At 41.3% G+C, this 20051-nt stretch overlaps 1 protein-coding gene across 5 annotated transcripts in view; it reads left to right on the plus strand.

The window, feature by feature from the left end:
• Positions 1 to 20051, plus strand: part of pacs2 (phosphofurin acidic cluster sorting protein 2) — a 237464-nt gene that overhangs the window by 126781 nt on the left and 90632 nt on the right. For all 5 annotated transcript variants that reach the window (XM_080203026.1, XM_080203027.1, XM_080203028.1 and 2 more), the window contains 4 exons: positions 1883 to 1970; positions 15001 to 15090; positions 17950 to 18075; positions 18506 to 18668. In XM_080203026.1, coding sequence (XP_080059152.1) covers positions 1883 to 1970; positions 15001 to 15090; positions 17950 to 18075; positions 18506 to 18668 — 467 coding nt within the window. The remainder of the gene's footprint in view (positions 1 to 1882; positions 1971 to 15000; positions 15091 to 17949; positions 18076 to 18505; positions 18669 to 20051) is intronic.

Here is a 20051-nt window from a genome sequence, read left to right on the forward strand (position 1 = left end):
CAATATTGCCTGCATTATACCAGTGACTTCAACTCAAAAGTACTTAATTGGCCATGAATTGATTTGGAACAGTATGAAACGTGCTGCATAAATGTGGATTTTGTGTTTCTTTCATTACACCTGTGTGCAGTAGGCAGAGTGACTGTAACAATGGTGAAATTGGAAGCTCAGTACTGATTCTCAAAGGATAATTAGTCACACAGCAATCAACAATGTTAAGTGGCTACAAATAAATTGCTACATTTTCAAAAAAAATCAAATCTATAGCTTATATTCTCTCCCCCAATGCCCCATCCTAACCCCCATAAGTCCTTCCTGACCCCCCCACCCCACCACAACTCCACACTGACCACCCTACCTATGGATCCCTTCTGGACCCTGGGGCCACTGTGCTTTTCTTGGTCTGTTAATGATTTTGACTTGGGAGTACAGTGTATGATTTCAAAATCTTAGAAGACAAAACTTGGGATGTGACTTCAAGAGCATATAGTGGAACGTGGGGAAATGCGGCAGATACAATTTAAGGGAGTAAAGTGCAAAGTGATGCATTAGTCAGAAGAATGAGGAAAGGCACGACATAAGCTAAAGGATACAATTCTAAAGTTTGTGCAGAAGCAGAGACCCATAGCAGGACAGGTTGAAAAAGTCACTAAAAAGGCACATGGGATCCTGATTTTTATAATAGAGGCATACTGTACAAAAACATGATGAACCTTTACAAAATTCTGGGCTCTGCACTATTGGGAGAATGTGAAGACTGTTGCAGAAATGATTAATGAGAATGATACAAGACTATGGGACTTCGTTACGCGGAGAGACTGGAGAAGCTGGTTTTTTCCTTTAGAGAAGGAAAGGTTGATGAATTTGATAGAAGCGCTCGCAATCGTGAAGCGTCTAGACAAAATAGACGGACAGAAACTCTTCCCACTGGTAGAAAGATAAAGAACCATGAGACACAATTTAAGAGTGATTAATGGACTTCAACGCAGATAAATGTGTAGTGGTCCATTTTGGCAGGACCAATGGGATGAAGGAATACAATATCAAGGGTAGGAGTCTTAGCCGTATTGAAGAGCAGAAGGATCTTGGGGTCCAGGTCCATAGGACTCTTAAATCAGCCTCGCGGTGGAGGAGGTGGTCAAGAAGGCGTATGGTGTACTGGCCTTCATTAATCGAGGGATTGAGTTTAGGAGTCAGGAGGTAATGCTGCAACTTTATAAGACCCTTGTCAGACCCTGCTTGGAGTACTGTGCGCAGTTCTGGTTGCCTCACTATAGGAAGGACGTGGAAGCTATTGAAAGGGTGCAGAGGAGGTTTACAAGGATGTTGTCTGGATTGGGAGGCATGCCTTATGAAGATAGGTTGAGGGAGCTGGGACTCTTCTCCCTGAAGAGATGAAGGTTGAGAGGCGACCTGATAGAGGTTTATAAGATGTTGAGAGGAATAGATAGGGTGGATTCTCAGAGGCTATTTCCCAGGGCTGAAATGGTCGCTACGAGAGGACACAGATTTAAGGTGCTGGGAAGCAAGTACAGAGGAGATGTTAGGGGTAAGTTTTTCACTCAGAGGATGGTTATACTATGGTTCTTAATCTGTAATTTATCTTAAGGGTGGGCTGCGTGGATTACTTTTCATAAGTGCGGTTCTGTAGGTGTGGACTGATTTTTGCCAACTTTGCAGCCTTGTTCCTCACTGTTACTTTTCTTGGTACCAAAAATATTGTTGCATCCTGATGAATACTGGTTGGTTGCAGGGTATATTTTGAGGGAAAACAATAGAAGGTAGCCTACATAACTCAAGATCTGTCCAAGATTACTAATTGATTGAGTTTCTGGTTTGTTTGAATACTGCATTTTTCTGAGTTGAATGTTTTTTTTTCCAGATTGTGTAGTTTAACACTAAAGAAGCTGGTGGTCGTAAAGGAATTGGACAAGGAACTCACTTCAGTTGTTATTGCTGTTAAGATGCAGGTGAGCTATTTAATCTTGCCTTGTCCTTTCTAGCGTCACTGTGTCAGAACAAATGGAACAAAATGCACCTGTAAAATATTGACTCTGAATGGAGCTTTATTACTGAGAAAAGATTGAATTGACTTCGAAATTCACAAGAATCTGATCTAAACCACGAGTGCAGAATCAATCCCAGGGTTGGAGTACATCATTGGCAATTCAGAAGCATGCAAGTAATCGGGTAACTGGCAATGCCACTTTGCACCAGTATTATACAATCAGATCTATTTAGGTGTTGTACTGCTTCTGCAGTGGTCTCTGGACCAACCAAGGCATCTCCACTGATCCATTTTTATTGTTGTCATACCCAGATCACAGACACTGTCTCTTGGGAACAGCTCCACCCTAATCATTTCAGTTATGTTATTCAGTTCTTTAACCTTCTACATAGATCTGGTTACCAATTGCTTTTGCTTTTTCAGTGCAGTTGTTGCATTAAGTAGAAAACTGAACCAAAGTCTTGCTTTTCTTTCTTAACTTGATGTAAGTGCTGCTCAGGAGAAACACTGAATCAATCAAATATCTGGTGCAGTAATTACTGAGGGGAAACACAGCCATAAAGACATTGAAGAATCAGCAAATGTTTCTGGTGTACATTTTTGAGGACAAATGGCATGTGAAAAAAGGCTGGTTTGATTTCCACTCACTGTGCTATTTATTGTCAAAGATTTGGCATTGTGCATTTCATCAGGCAAATGAAATTTCCGCACAAAACTTTTTATGGCTTCAAAAAAAGAAGTTAAACAAAAAAACCCCTCAATTCTTGTAAGTCTCCTATTCTGATGTGATCCCATACAGGTCAACTCTGAGAATCATAGAACTCCTACAGTTCAAAAAGAGACCATTCAGCCCATTAAGTCTGCACCAACCACAACCCACCCAGGCCCTAGCTCCATAACTCCATACGTTTACCCCAATAATCCTTCAGACACTAGGATCGATTTAGCAAAGCCAATCAACCTAATATGCACATCTTTGGACTGTGGGAGGAAACTGGAGGAAACAGCAACACATGCTGTGGCTTATCAGCCCGACTAGAGGAGTAACTATGGGAGGCTAGATTGGAAACAATGAGAGTGGAGTATCCTCACCATGAATGATATTGAATTTCCTCTAATTTAATGTGCACTATAAGACATTTTGATACAGTAATATGACACTTGCCTTTGGGTTCGAATGTTATGATCCACTACAGGATTACGGAACTACAGGATCTTTATCAATCATGACATTTCAGAATGTCAACATCAGAGTTGACATTCATGGGGAGAATGTGCAAACTCTCATTAATTCTGTTCTATAAATTGTTTCTTTAAAGGTTCAACTGTAGTTTACTTATAAACTTCATGTGTTGGATTTATGCAATTCTATATAAAGTGACCTCCTAGATGAGAAAAGATTGCATAGTACCTACTGCATCATGTGATGTTTTATAGTGCACATTAAATTAGAGGAAATTCAATATCATTTATGGTGAGGATACTCCACTCTCATTGTTTCCAGTCTAGTCTCCCATAGTTTCTCCTCTAGTCGGGCTGATAAGCCACAGCATGTGTTGCAGTTGAACTGGCTGTTTGAGGTGCACAAGAATAACTGACTGGTATATGACTTTTTCCTCCAACGCCTTATCTTTCACTGTTTTTAACAACGCAGTTCGTCTTTACATTTTCCAAACAGCTGAGTTTAATTTGGCCAGAGTGACCGTCATCCTCCCTGACTTGCTATTCTGACACTCAGGCTGCCTGACCCTCACTGACCTTCCTTCTCTGTTATGATAACACACATTTGAGGTTTTACAATGTTCAGAAACCAGCTGCTAGGCATTGCAAAAATTCTGTTACAGTAACAGCTTTCCCTTCATTCTTCCCTTTCCACCTTTTGGCCAAGTTAATGCTCCCCCTACCAAGAGCAATGTTTGAAAATATGGTTAAAGGAAAACTTTCCATTTACATAATACCTTTTTGTGTCTCTCAGAGAAGTCATTTTTCTCATATTTATGGCAAAATATTGTTGGAGTCTAGCCTGGCTTCGTAACGTACTTGGAGTTTCGGACCTGGCACCGTAAAAATGTTATTGATGATTCAGGGAAGAATTTTGGCGAGATGCCAAGAAACCTCCACGTTCTTCAAAGGAGTGCAGAAATATTTATTGTATCTACCTGAATCCTTAGATAGTGAGGAAAGGATGCTTTGCTTCAAGAGTGACTCCACTGACAAATAAGGAATTATATCAAAACAAGATTTATTTATAACACAGTTTAAATATATCTTTAACAAAATGAAACAATTTAACTTTTGACCATTGAACAATCTTTAAACATGAAAATAAACAAACTCTTCACTTCTAACTTATTACTATTCCGTTCCAACTGAGCAATATTTCTCCTATAGACTTAAACCCCTCTTTAAAAAGTTAGCAAATCCAGGCATACTATTTTTGACTTGGGTTAACAGCTTTGGAGCACCCAGAAAGATTTTGTAGAGAGGGGAGACAGAGAAGCTTGTAGGCTTCGGGACCTCTGTCTCATGTCCCAGAGGAAAGGCAGAACTCTGATGTTGACATTCTGAAATGTCATGATTGATAAAGATACTGTAGTTCCGTAATCCTGTAGTGGATCATAACATTCGAACCCAAAGGCAAGTGTCATATTACTGTATCAAATTGTTGTATGAAATAATTTGTGCAACTACTAGTATGCTATAGTACTACACTGCATCCCTGCTCCTGTAAATGCTCAGCTAATTAAGGCAATGAATGGTGGCATCAGACTGGAAGAATATGAATTTGGACTGAGGTAACATATGACAGCTGGGGTGGCAGTGGTGGTAATGCAACTGACCTCACAGCAGTGGATTAAGGAGGGGTAAATTGTCCAGATTTTGCTCTTCAGATTGCTACACATTGTCCCCTGTTGAAATTGAGTGTATATGTGGATATTGGGATCTGGATTGGGTTTAGCTGTGTGTCAGGCTATGTGCAGGATAGAAAAACTTGGACACTGATGCAATTGAACAAAATTCATCTGGCTCATTTTTATGGGAATGGAGTTTTGTGCAGTTACTCTTGAATGTGCACAGTAGTTGAGGTTTATGCTAAGTCAAACTCCCCTTTAGCACCCCTTATTACCTGGTAATTTAGTTCAAATTCAAGCCATTGCTTGATTGCTTTTTTGAATTGTAAACAAACTGCAAGGTTATTCAGAAACTCCTCATTAATTTTGGCCCCATTCTTAAGGCAACTTGTTGGCAGCTGTGGGTCTGCCTGTGTAACCGGAAATATGTGCTTCACTGCCACTCTGAAGGCAGAAACATAGGAACAGGATGAGGCCATTTAGCTTCTTAAACCTATTCTGCCACTCTGAGATCATGGCTGATCTTTGAGCTCATTCTATATAACGTAAAATAGGATCAAAGACTGTGAAATATGTTATTATTAACTAGATGTACAGGAGATTGTGTAATGTAACTTGGAGCAAAATTCTCTAGTAATGCGGTGAATGGATTGGCAGTAAAGCTATTTCTGGAGCTGTTGAAACTGATAGTTGTTTTTTCTTATTCATTCACGGGATGTGGCCATCTCTGTCTAGACAAACATTTATTGGCCATCCGTAATTGCCCTTAAAAAGGTGGTGGTGAGCTGGCACTTTGAACTGCTGCAGTCCATGTGGTGTAGGTACATCTACAGTGCTGTTGGAAAGAGAGTTCTAGGGGATGGTACAATGGCATAGTGGTTGGTATGCTACTTCACAGCGCCAGAGACACAAGTTCAATTCTGGCTTTGGGTAACTGTGTGGAGTTTGTACATTCTCTCCATGTCTGCATGGGTATCCTCTAGATGATCCAGTTTCTTCTCAGTCCAAAGATGTGCAGTTAAGTTGAGTAGCCATGCTAAATTGCCCCTTGGGATCAGGGAGGTTAACAGGATAAATGTTTGTGTTTACAAGGATAGGGTCAGGATGGGATTGTTGTTGGTACATACTTGATGGGCTGAATGGCTTCTTACTGCATTGTAGGGATTCTATGATTCTATGAATTTTACGCAGTAACAGCAAAGAGGTTGGGGGGAACTTCTTTGTCCTGGTTGGTGTCAGACTTCTTGAGTGTGTTAATATTATTGGAGCTATACTCATTCGGGCACATGGAAAGCGTTCCATGTTATTCTCCTGATATGTGCTTTATAGATGATGGATAGACTTTGGGGAGTCAGGAGGGGAGTTACCCACCACAGGATTCCAAGTCTCTGACCAGCTCTTGTAGCCACAATTTTTACATGGCTGGTTGGGTTCAGTTTCTGGTCAATAATAGCTCCCAGGACATTAGGGGGGAATTTAGCAACGGTATTGAATGTCACAGGAAGACCTTTGTTAGTCATTGCCTGGCATTTATATGATGGCAAATGTCACTTGCCACTTGTCAGCCTAAGTCTGGGTATTGTTCCAATCTTGCTGCGTTTGGGCATGGACTGCGTCAATATCTCACGTGTCTTAAATGGTGCTGAAGACTGTGCAATCATCAGCAAACATTCTTATTCTTGACTTGTTGGAAGGAAGGTCATTTATGAAGCAGCTGAAAATGATTAGGCTAGGGCATTACTCTGAGGAATTCCTGCAGTGATGTGTGGAACTGAGATGATTGACCACCAGACATCACAACCATCTTCCTTTGTGCTAGATTTGACTCTGATCAGTTTTCCTCTTGATTCCCATTGACTTCAGTTTTGCTAGGCCTTCTTGATAACACACTCGATCAAATACTGCCTTGATGTCAAGAGCAGTCATTCTCACCTCACCTCTGGAGTTTAGCTCTATTGTCCATGTTTGAACCAAGGCTATAATTAGTTCAGGAGCAGAATGATCTGAGCGGAATCCAAATTGAGCATCAGTGATGTTGCTAAGCAAATGCTGCTTGATAGCATTGTCAATAACCCCTTCATCACTTACTGTTGATTGAGAGTAGGCTTGATATCCCCCAGTTTGTCATATGATCTCACCATTCTATTTACAAGAAAGTGTTTGCCAATTGCATGGTACTGACTGCAGAAGAAGTGCATTTGAACTTGAATGCAGGGCATTCTTTTGTAGATGAGCCAGATAAGCCAGAGTCACAACAGCCTGTAAAATTTGTTGACAAGTATAGCTTAGCTTTCCTCAAGTTAGAGATGAATAAGGTTAATTAGATAGCTGGGATAGGCTGGCATGGCATTATAGAGAAAAAGTTGAGAACTGGTCAAACAGCAGTGGAATACGTGTGTACTCCAGTCAGATGTACATGCTGAGTGTCTTGTCAGCTTATTTGGTGACTTGATGTCATAACACACACTACTTTCGGTGAGATAATGTCCTTTAAAATCTTGCTCCAGATATTGTTACTGAAATAAAATCCAAACTTATTACACACTCACCCAACTGTCCCACATATTTTTATCCCACCACCTAAGAACTATGGTGTTTCTTACTGTAATCAGCCACATGCCAGTTTCCGTTACCGACATACTTTATTGTGCACCAAAGGAAAAGGCTGTTCTTGCAGCTTAAAATCAGAAGTCTTCACCTCTGGACTTACAACTCCGGTCTGAGTAACATTACAGGTTTAAAAGCTCCTGCTGGCTGCTTCCCATTGGGCGAGCTCCATTCACTCAATAAAGCACCTCACATTCTAAGAAGCCCACAGGTGGATTTATTGATCATTTGTGGCCATCATAACATCCCTCCCTCCTTAGGTCCACGTCTCTTTGAACATCTCTGCTGTGAGGATGCCTTAATTGACCCTCGGGTTGATGTCCGTTAAAGGCAGGACTGAGTCAGGGGGTTTATAACGAAAGGGAGCCTTCTTTTTTCAGAGGGAGCATCGCAGAGTTACCGAAGCAGGTTTCTCCTTCAGTCCTGTTTCAACCCAGAGGCCTGCTTCTTCAGCCTCCATCTCAGAGTCTGTACTTTTGCTATCTGGAGGGGCCACCATGGAGTCAGCTTCAAGCTGAGGGCTGGCACTGGCAGTGGCCATCTCCATAGCAGATGACGGGACCGACTCCAGTAAGGACTCCCTGGATTTGAGATGGTCTAAGTGCTTTTTTACGGTTTTATCCTGAACTTTGACCTTGTAAGGTGCTGGTCTTTTTTCTCAATAATGAATCCAAGACCCATCTGGGACCATCCCCAAAGTTCCTTATGAATCAAATCACCCATTGCAAACTTTTCTTCCTGCCCTCGTGGGATCAAAGTTTCTTTTTTTGTTTCCCTGTTGGGACGTAGTCTTTCCAGACAAGTTTGCGAATAATAGGCTCAATCTGGTATAAAACCATCATCCCATCAACAGCTCTATTAGAGATCCACCTATTGTGGTGTGCGGTGTGGTTCCATAATCAAACAAATGTTGTGCCAGTTTAGTCTCCCTGGATGCTGCAGGTTGTTTCCTCGTACTTGTGCTGCCAGTTCATTTGACGATGGGTGATAAGGTGCAGTCCAAACATGTTGGACTGCACAAAGTTCTGGAAATCATCGATAATGAAAGCAGATCGGAAACCAGGACTCCCGAGATTCACTGTCTGCTGAAGCTTTTTTCGGTCATAACCTGAGTAGTCGTAGAATTTATGCGGTGCACCTCCAACCACTGTGTCCACAATGATTCAAAACACGGAACCCATAAAGGGACCTGCAAATTCCACATATGTCTCTGACATATTATTACCCCATGGGTAAAGGGAGGCTGAGGGGGGAGTTTTTGATTTTTTTGGTACAGGTCACATTGCTTTACCCAAGTTTGTGGTGCTGGAATCAAGACCAGACCACCAGTCTTAACTCCAGGCCAACCTCTTACTTTTTGATACACACGGGTGGCCATTATGGAGTTATATTAATATTGGACATTGTCCCAGAAGCAGAACAATTACGCTAGACACCCGAAGAATGGTCCCACCTTCAACGCTAATTTCGGACGTCTTGGTGAAGTAGGATTTGATTTTTTTTTTCTCTGTCCCATCTTTCCAGTGATGTTACAGCACTTTGCTAACCCCGTGTGGGAGGCATCACAAGTCAAAACAAGTTTGTTCTTTGAGTGGAAATGGGTTAGTAAATTGAAAGACAGTAACTGACCTGGAAAAAAACCTCTGCTTCCGAAGTTCCCTGAGACCCTCTGTGGTATTTTGGAGTTGTGTGTGCAAAGAGGCCAGAATGGCCCATTTCTGTTAATATCGTCTAATCCCAGGAAAGATTTTAGCTCTGTGATGTTCCTTGGGATCGATGCCTCCTTGATGGCCTTTACCTTTTCCTGTACTGGATGTAACCCCTTGCCATCACTCGGTAGTCTAAAAAGGTTACTTCGGCTGCCTGGAAAACACATTCTGTCTGAGGTTGTTTTTAAGGTTCTTAAAGGGGGAGAGCTCTGTATCGTAGTGGTACAGAGCATGAAGAGCTTTAGGGAGGGAATTCCAGAGCCTAGAGCCTTGGCAGCTGAAGGCATAGCTAGCAGTGATGGGGCATTGTGGATGCACAAGAGGCTTGAATAACATATTGATAAATAGGGAGCATTGGAATTCTTCCATTTTGCTATGAATTGCAAGTATATTCTTATGTAAATTTCACATGGCCAACATTTTAACTCCCACTTTGAAAGCATATTTTTGGTGGGATGAAGCAAAAGGTGGTTCTGAGCTTGTCTTTCCTGCTCCATTTTGGCCTTTGAAATACTGGCTGTAAATGTAATCACAGCAGAATGTCACACTTCTGCTCTAGCTCTCAGATCCTGTTGTGATGACTCCTAGCTAATGAACTGGCAAACTAAACTTGGATCCCTAGATCAATTTTTCAATCTAATGATGAGATAAAAAAGAGCATGTATGAATGATAGGTGGAAACTTAACTGGACTATATGCATGTCACGTGACATTTGATGAAATCTATTTCTAGCATTTATGATGTTGATATTTAAAATCTCATGATTAATTTAATATTTTCCTCCTTAGCTGCTCCTCTTTTCTCACTAGTTCCTTTTATTTGACATGCCCAGTATCTCATACAAATACCTAGTGTCTACAGGTGAGTTACACACCTGAGCTTTCCCATGCTCCTGCTGAATGTACGCACACATACATATGGTGTTAGCAATCAGTGCTGGGAATCCCACAAAGTCCAGAGATCAATTACAACAATTCTTCCACTACCCTGGCTAAGATCAACACAACGCTGAACGCAAACTTACGTGACCAAAAGTGAGCCATCCCTCAAACAGGTCTATAATTCCATGGTCATTGACTGGCTTGGTTGTTCAACCAGTGGCATTTCATCATTGGTGACAGCCCCAGCTTTGATGATGGTCATGTGTCATCCCATCCAGTCCCTATCGCCATAACCCCATGCATTTACCCTAGCTAGTCCCCCTAACACTGAGGGGCAATTTAGCATGGCCAATCCACCTAACCCGCACATCTTTGCACTGTGGGAGGAAACTGGAGCACCCGGAGGAAACGCACGCAGACACGGGGAGAATGTGCAAACTCCACACAGACAGTGACCCAAGCCAGGAATTGAACCTGGGTCCCTGGCGCTGTGAGACGGCAGTGCTAACCACTGTGCAACCATGCTGCCCCGAATTGCTACCCTTGGAGTTGCTGAATCTGCCCTGCAGATTTCAAACACAGTGAAATGAGTGTTGTAAAACTGCTTGAAGTGTTATCGCACTCCAAATAAGCAATTAACCTATTCTCTGAAGTCACACAGTGGGAACCAGTGTGGTTGTATCCTCTGTGCATCTGACTGCAGAGATGGGCTGATCTAATTGTCAGAGTTGTTTTTTGCAATAGCATTTCACTGCAGTGTACACTGTGGTTCAGTTCAAGCATTCTGTTAGTTGATGTATTTTACTGTGCTGAATAAGTCTGAAGCATCTGTATGATGAGCTCTGTGTGAGTTCTATGATCTCGCTTTAAATAATCTGTTTGTCATGATATAAATACAATAGTGTTATTGTACTGGACGAGATCCCAGAAATATGAATTTATATCCCATTGTAGCAAACTATGAAGTTGAGTTCAATAAAATCTTGTGCATTGTAATAGAAGGACAATGAAAGACATTTGTTGTAAAAAGCCAACTGATTCCCGAATCACTTTTATGGTAAGGGAATTTACCAGCTAGTGAGCACTGCGTTATTTTAGATAAGATGTTAAGCTGAGGCTCTGTCATCCCTTTCAACTGGACGTCATAATATGCCATGGACTACTAAACTACTACTACAATTACTACCACTACTCACCTGACAAAGGAGCAGCGCTCCGAAACCTAGTTGGTTTTGCTACCAAATAAACCTGTTGAACTTTAACCTGGTGTTGTGAGACTTCTTAATGTGTTTACCCAAGTCCAACCTGGCATCTCCACATCATGACTACTAAAGAAGAGCAGAGGAGTTTTTCTTGGTAATTAAAACATTAAGAACATTAAAATACACAGCAAATTTGGCAACTCTAGAGAGAGAAACAAATTCAGACCCTTCAGAGTTGAGTACTTGTTGGCTGGCCAATATTCATGCATCAACCATAAGATGTAGGAGCAGAATTAGGCCACTCAGCCCATTGAGCCTGCTCCGCCATTCAATCATGGCTGATATTTTTCTCATCCCCATTGTCCTGCCTTTTTCCCATAACCCCTTATTAATCAAGAACCTACCTCTCGCTATCTTAAAGTCACTCAATGACCTGGCCTCCACAGCCTTCTGCAGCTGAGTTCCACAGATTCACAACTCTGTGGCTGAAGAAGTTCCTACTCATCTCTGTTTTAAAGGATTGCCCCTTTAGCCTGAGATTGTACCCTCTAGTTCTAGTTTTTCCTACTAGTGGAAATATCCTTTCCATGTCCATTCCACTTCAACCGAAGGCACTAAAAACAGATAATATGCATCTATGTCATTACTTCCAAATGACCTTACTGTGTCTGTGTTAGCAGCCACATGTCATCGTTTTGAACAGTGTTAATGGGCAGCAAAGCCCTTTAGCTTCCTCCTGATACTGTGACATGCACAATGTAAATGTGAGCTCTTTCTTATATAAATAGCTCCAGTCTGCACAACAGGATTGAATCTTGATGACCCCTGAAATGGTCCAGCAAATTGCTTAGTTGTATAAACAGAAATAGGGACATCCAGCATCACATTCAGAGGAGAATTTGAGATGAGAAATAGTTGTGACCTTTCCAGAGTTGCTACTTCAAAGAACAAATTAAAAAAGAAACGTACTTGTCTGGGAATATTGCTAAGGAAAACAGCACCTGCTAGCTTAGTATTTCACTATTACTGTTAATTCAACAGAACCTGTTACTACCTGGGATACAGAGATAAACTGTTACTTTTTATTACTCAGAAGGCATTGTGGTTTACAGCAATATATCCTGATGGATTTCTTTGCTTGTAGGGATGTGAACATGGAGTATTTGATAAGTGGAGAGGGGGTAAACTGATTTTGTTTTGGGAAATCCTTAATGTTGGCCGAGGGTTGATAATGATGGTCCTGTCTGAAAGCAATGTGAAAAAGACAATGGGCAGCTGGAAAATGCCCACTTGTGACATTCTCAACAACTAATGGTTTCACCCATTTATCTAAAGAAATGTTTTGTGTCTTTAAAAATGTGAAGATGTATGATTTTACAAAAATTATAAGTTACCTTTGCTGAACCATGTCTTTTTCCGATCTATTCAATTTCGATCTTCAGTTGCCCGCAGGGTGTTAGAATTCCCTTTGTCATCCACTTGGTTCATTCCCTATCTTCTCCACTTTCACATTTTCTACCTTTAAACCACCTGATGCCTGACCTCCATTCTTCTTCCATTTTACCTCCACCCACCTCTTCTCATTCTGAAGGACCTACTGATTCCTGAGTCATTTTATGGAAAGGGAATTTATCAGCCTGGCACACTGGATTGTCTTAGATGAAATGTTAAACTGAGTCTCTGTCAACCCTTTCAACTGCACAGCACCATTAAAGGAGTGCAGAGGAGTTTTTCTTGGTAATCACAACAAAAAATCCTGGAAATATTCAGCAGATTGCAAATTGCACAGATTTCTTTCACAAATTAAGCGGCTGGATTTTGCGTTTCTAATAGCAGTGAAGGTGGACGCTGCAATTGGCTGAATAGGCTCTGGGTGTCCCATGCCAATGATTCCACCATGATTTGGGTGTGAAAACTTGGACTTTCTGTTCAGTTCATACAGTGTAGTTAATGCTAATATATTGAGAGCTGTTGTAAGCAAGGGTAAACTATTCATTACAGCTGAGCTAGGATTGGGCCCCATGCTCTTCACACTTTGAAGTTCAGGAAACAAATATGATAACCACTCCAGTTCCTGATGGATATTGGGAAATTCCACATTGCTAGTGTATGATTCCCCAGCATTAAAATCAATGGATTTAAAAAAAAAAGTCAAATGATTCAGTTGCGGAGTCTTTTTTTTGAATGTACATGCCTGGCTTGGCCTAGAAGTTCTGAAGCAGCAACTACCCATCAAGAAATAGGCACAGGATACACAGTGGCAGAGGCTTCAGATGGATAGCTTCAACAGAAAGAAACATATCCAAAGTATTGAATGGTGGGAAAGGTCTGGTGGAGCCGATTGAGACCAAACTGTTTTATAGTTTGTCAGTAATTCACAACTACTGAGGATTAGTTAATCATTCACACTGCTATTTAAAAATATTGCATAAAAATAGTATTCTCTGCCAAAGGTTACTAATTCTCTTGATTCTGCTCTTGACTTTCTGTCTGTAAATGTGTGTGAAAACATTGTACGTAAGAATTGCAGTCTGAACTAGATAAGATTAACAGTTTGCTTATACTGTACACATCAGTGTTATAACCAGTAAGACATGTTGTACAAATTTGTCATACCAAGTAACATGTAATCTCTGATACGTAATTAATGGTGTATAAATATAGCATAGTGGCGTACTGTATTTGCCAAATACAGGAGGTCTGTGCAAAGTGAGACAATGCCTTATTATAAACAGGAATGCCTTATCCTGTGGCATGGTACATTATCGTATATGGGTTACATGTAGTAATATATAAAGTTAAAGTTTTAAAGTTTTATTTATTAGTTACAAGTAAGGCTTGTATTAACACTGCAGTAAAGTTACTGTGAAATTCTCCTGGTCGCAACAGTCCAGCATCTGTCCGGGCCAATGTACCAAATCAGCACAGCTTTTAGAATATGGGAGGAAAATGGAGCACCCGGACAAAACTCATGAGACATGGGGAGAACGTGCAGACCCCACATAGACAGCGGCCCAAGCTGGGAATCGAATCCTGGTTCCTGGTGCTGTGAGGCAGCAGTGCTAACCACTGTGCCACTGTGCTGCCCCACTGTATCACTGTATATACTGTATCATTATACTTAGGAGGTTTTACACAGTCTCACACCTGTTACTACAGACAGACAGATTGTAGCTACAGCTGGAAACTGGGAATATATTTAAGGTCCTAAAACTTCTATCTTAGACTCGCTCTTGATGTTTAATATTATTCAAACCACCTATGCTTCCATAGCGTTTCTCACTCTAGGCCCCACCTCCAGTTGGCTGTGCTTGCTCCCAATATCCACTCCTCTCACTCTGTTCCTGTTGTGGATGACTAGCCCCCGAATCTTTCCTTGAAGAATGGAAGATAGAGTGATGGTGAGATTTATCCAGGCTGCACGTCTGCTTGTGGCTGTGTCTGTAATGGATTTGTCTATTTTACTGTCAATCCCATTGTATAGATCAGCCAGGCCACACCATCAGGATTTGCTGTTGAAGTACAACAATTTAGAATTTAAAACATGTTGTTTGGTAATCCTGTACTTGGCAATGGCAAAAGAAATTGCACAAAAAAAAGTTAGAGAAGGGGGAGAAATAGGTGGGTGCTTTATTGCAAAAGAAACGATAAAGTATTTCTCTGAAGAATTACTAGTTTTATGCATATTTTCAAATTGTTTACTTGTATTACTAATTTTAATATTTGATATCTTAACACAGGGCTCGAAAAGAATCTTACGGTCGCATGAGATTATACTGCCACCTAGTGGTCTAGTGGAAACTGACCTGGCACTAACATTTTCACTTCAGGTACCTGATTCAATTGCTTTTGGCACTTCATTCTGGAGAGGTTTCATTGGAATATTTCTGAAATATTTTATCTTTAGAATTCTTCTTTCTGACAAATATACGTTACCTTTTCACATGGATTACTTGGTAAAGTTAGGAAGGTCTTGTATCCATCTAAGCTCATCTTCTCAGAGATGCCTTGCCTTTGCCTGAATGGCAACATCGGCTACGTATTATATAATGAAAGGGGGAAAAGGTGAAAGTACATTGAATTAAATGTTTGTGTGATTGCCTTAAGTTTATGGAAGCAATGGTTTCTCCAACTTTAGCTAATATCAAATGGAGAAAGCAATGGTAATTTTTTGTCATTCATTAGACTTAAGCTAGGTATTGCTTTCAGTTCTGCACACCACCCTTCAGCAGGCCCTTGTGACAATGCAAAGCAGAACTGAGAATGAGATGAGGACCTTCACTTCTGTAGAGAGACTAGAGAAACTAAGATTTTCCTTATTTCGGAGAATGTTATAAGCAGGTTGAACAGAAGTGTTCAAAGTTATGAAGGGTTTTAGTAGAATATGTAGATAGAGGAATGGTTTCCACTTGCGGGAAGGTCAGTAACCAGAGGACACTGATTTAAGATAAATGTCAAGAAATATGTTTGGGTGAGGCTGAGATCACACTTCTTTTTACACAGATTTAGTAGTAAGTGTCAAAAGCTGCCCTGCGGTAATTCCTTAGGCAGCTCCTTCCAAACCAATGACCTCTACCATCTAGAAGGACAAGGGCAGCAGATATCTGGGAACACTACCACCTGGCAGTTCCCCTCTGAGCCACTCAGTATCCTGACTTGAAAATATATTGCCGTTCCTTCGCTGTTGCTGAATCAAAATACTAGAACTTCCCTCCCTAACAGCCTGGTGGGTGTGCCTACACCACATGGACTGCAGCAGTTCAAGAAAGCAGCTTACCACCATCTTGTCAAGGGCAACAAAGGATGGACAATAAATGCTGGCCTAGCCAGCGACACCCACATCCTGCAAAATGAATTGGCTAAAGATTTGGAGGAGTCATTTACAGGGTTTTGAGAAAAGAGCAGAGGAATGGACTTAGTTCTTCCAAGGAGTCAGCACTGGTTTGATGGACCAATTGGCCGTCTGGAATGATGAGAGACTGAACTTGTCAGTGCCTCTCTAACTTACATTTGACATACATGGTTAGAATGTGCACAGTCCCTTGATCTGTTGTGATTTTTTTTTCAGTGCTACAAGCTGTTTAACCCAGCAATTTGAGATAAACCAAAGATACTGTACAGGATTTTACCATTACTTAAAACAAGAAGTACTTGGGTCTGGTGCAACTAAAACAAAATCATAAGTGGACAACATAGAAGGAGACCATTTGACCCATTGTGTTGGTTTCATGCTGTAACAATCTGAAACGGAATCCCACTACCCTGCCTTGTCCACAACTATTATTTCTTGCTCTACATTAAATTATACTTTTCCTTTACATGATTCAATGTCCACTCCTTAACCTCACTCCTTGTGGATTGTAGAAATCTATAACAATCTCTGTCTTTGACTATTTTATATTAATGATGCCCTCCCCACCCAAATTTGTCACAAGTTCTTCACTCTATCAAAATTCAATGAAACGTCCTACTAACATTCTCAGTTCCATCATCCTGGTGACTCTATGCTGTTCACCAGCTATATTGGATTGTCTAAAAACTGTGCACTAAGGTAGACTAGTTCGTGTACAGGGTATTTGGAAGGAATGACATTTAAATGATTAAATCACGTGGGCTCCAGCTGAAACCACTGTCCTCTTAATTATTCTATTGACCACATGTGAGATACATGTCCAGTGGCATAATGGTTGTTAAACATGCTATGGGGATGTTCAGGGAACAAAGAAGACAGTTTGTGGTTGGAAATTTCCTTGGGAAGGTAAAGAGAGAGGGTAAAAGAAGGGCAGCTAAGGAAGTGAAAAAGCAGAGAATCTTGAAGACTGAAGAGAGCACCTGGGGTGAAGGTAAACATAAATGAAACAGAGGGAATGTGGGATATGTATTTTTTTAACTCAGAGAAGGGGGTAGCATAACTCTCAACAGGAAATACTACAAACATTTACCAGGACAGGTGCCATCTGTGGAGAGAAACAAAGATGATGTTTTAGGTCAATGATCTTTCATCAGAAGTAGTAAAAGGTAAAAATGGAATAAGCAGTTGAAATGGGAGGAGAATGACGAAAGCACAAAAGGGAAGGTTTCTGATCGAGTGGAAGACAGAAGAGATTAAATATAAAGAGATTAAATATAAAGAGATGGTGTGCAGAATCAAAGGGTGTGGTAAGGGGACAAGTAAAGGAACAAAATATGTCAAGTGGGAGTGTGAATAACTGACTGATAAATAGCTCCCACCCTGAAGCACAGATAAGGGAAAAGAGAGCCCAAAACCGAAACTTGCAGAGGAATCGGAAGCAAGGTGAGGACAAACATTACAGTCAGATGCTCATCATGGGGACCTGTTGTGATTCATGATGGCGTGACCTCACGCCAATGTCGTTGGGCAGTTTATGGCCTGATAATGAGATTCAAATTGATATTAATGGTAATCCTGCCTTTTAAAGTTGGGATTCCCATTATGCCACTGGTGGGGGTGTGGGGAGAATAGAACAGGGAAAGCCTCCTGCATAAAAGTGGTTTGAGACTCCCACTCGATTCTATGCCCTGTCCCCTGTTACCACCCCCCTAAATGCCTGTGTGGAAAATCTGGGCCATGGTGTTTGTTCTCTACATGTTCTCACATATGACTAACTTAAGCAGGAATCAATTAGCCTTGACACTGCTCTGAAATTTATGGCCTTTCTTTTCAACAGTACCCCCATTTCCTCAAAAGAGAAGGCAACAAGCTGCAAATCATGCTTCAGAGGCGAAAGCGATACAAGAACAGGACCATCCTGGGATACAAGACTCTGGCAGTTGGATCCATTAATATGGCAGAGGTAAGACTGGAAAAAATAAGAAGACTGAGGCAGCTACTATTCTGGTCCATGATACTGCAGTCATTTTGAGAGATAGTGTAAAATGAATAATTGTCAATCAGCAACCCATTTTGTTGTTGCTATTAACTGACTTCGTTGGAAACAATCAAGCGTGAAGGATGTAGAATGGACTGCCGATTCACTATCGTCCATTTTACAATATTGCACAAAGTTAAAATGACTACAATAAATCCACCAACTTAGTAGCATGGTAATAGTATTATGAGGGCAAAAGACATGGAAATTAATTGAAGAAAAACAGGAGAGTTTCCTCCCTGGAATCCTGGTCACTATTTATCCCTCAAACAACATCACTAAAACAGAGTGCAGAGACAACTGTACATTAGTAAGAACTAAGTATGCTTCTTCTTGCTTCCTCCTTGTAACACAGGTGATGCAGCATCCAACAGAAGGTGGCCAGGTCCTTGCTTTGCTCAGTAACCTCAAGCAAGCTGCAGTCAAGGTGGCTGAAATTTGGATCTTTGCGCTGTCTAGCCAGCCAATTGATCATGAGGATAGTTCAATGCAACCTAGTCCAAAGATAAAATCAACAGGTGCGGTTGTGTCATGAGCCAGATTCATAAGCTTTTTTTCAGAAGTCTGCTTTGAAATAACGAGTACTGATGTCACTTGAGTTGCTATTGAATGAAAGAACAATGAATGCTGTCTTTGTTTAGAAAGTTACACTGCGTTTACTGTTTTGACATCGATGCATTATGAAGAGAATTGTGTAAACTGTGTTATGGGATTCTTATGGGAATTCCCTTTAAATCCCATCATTTCTAATTATACCCAGTGCTACCACTGTCAGGGAACTGCCTAGAGCCACCAATGTTTATTGTACAGCTCACATTCCAGATTTTGAACAGTGGTATCTGGGCATTTCCTTGCAGTTCAGTTTCTCACGTTCACCACTTTACCGTTGCAGGGGATGGAGGAGGTCAAGTTGTTTAGTCTGCCAGTGTTGAAGAAATGAAGCTCAGTGTGGCAGTGATTGACATGATGCTTTCCCATCCCTCTTTGATCCTCACCTCCAAGGAGCCATGGAACTGGTCGATGTCTTTGCCACTAAAATTGGGATCAGCTGTTCTTTAGCATCCGCTGCACTCCTACTTTACTTTGCCATGCTGAACCTCCCAGAATGTTCCCTCTGGCTCTGTCGCTGAGTGCATTTCATTTTGATTTCCTGCCCTGATTTGCCCAGTTCATACCTCTGAGCTCATCTTGTTCATTTGGGCTTCCTCATGCTATCTATCCTAAATCCAGTCAAACTAAGCTGTCCAATTCCTAACCTGGCCCTATGTTGGCTGGCATTATAAATTTTGCCTCTCCTCGGATACCGTTCTCCTACCAGCACCAACATTTTTAAAACCATTATCATAGCTCTTCTCAAGATAAAGCACACTATATCTCACTGTCCTTAAAAACTAACACCCAATCTCCAACCACTTCCTCCACCATCCCCACCACCCCCACCATCCTTTAGCATGGTGCAACCTCCCAAATCCAAGCCCATCTTTGTTTTCACACAATATTTGAATACCTCTGTCCCAACTACAATCCTGAAATTATTCTAATCAAAATCACAACTCACCTCCTAATTTTTCTGGACCCCTTTACAGGATCAAGCTAGCCTTTCTCCTCCAGTGCCCCTGCCCTGCTCTCCAGTTCATTGGGACTGCCCTCACCTCTCTGTGCATGGAGTAAATGACATGGATAATTTTAAATGGCTTAAATCATAGATATGGGGCGGCATGGTAGCACAGTGGTTAGCACTGCTGTTTCACAGCGCCAGGGACCTGGGTTCGATTCCCAGCTTGGGTCACTGTCTTTGTGAAGTTTGCACGTTCACCTGGTGCCTACATGGGTTTCCTCCGGATGCTCCGGTTTCCTCCCACATTTTGAAAGGCGTGATGGTTAGGTGCATTGACTTGAAC

Source organism: Carcharhinus amblyrhynchos, chromosome 14 (assembly GCF_965287045.1).
Source record: "Carcharhinus amblyrhynchos chromosome 14, sCarAmb.v2.hapA, whole genome shotgun sequence".
Lineage (NCBI taxonomy): Eukaryota > Metazoa > Chordata > Chondrichthyes > Carcharhiniformes > Carcharhinidae > Carcharhinus > Carcharhinus amblyrhynchos.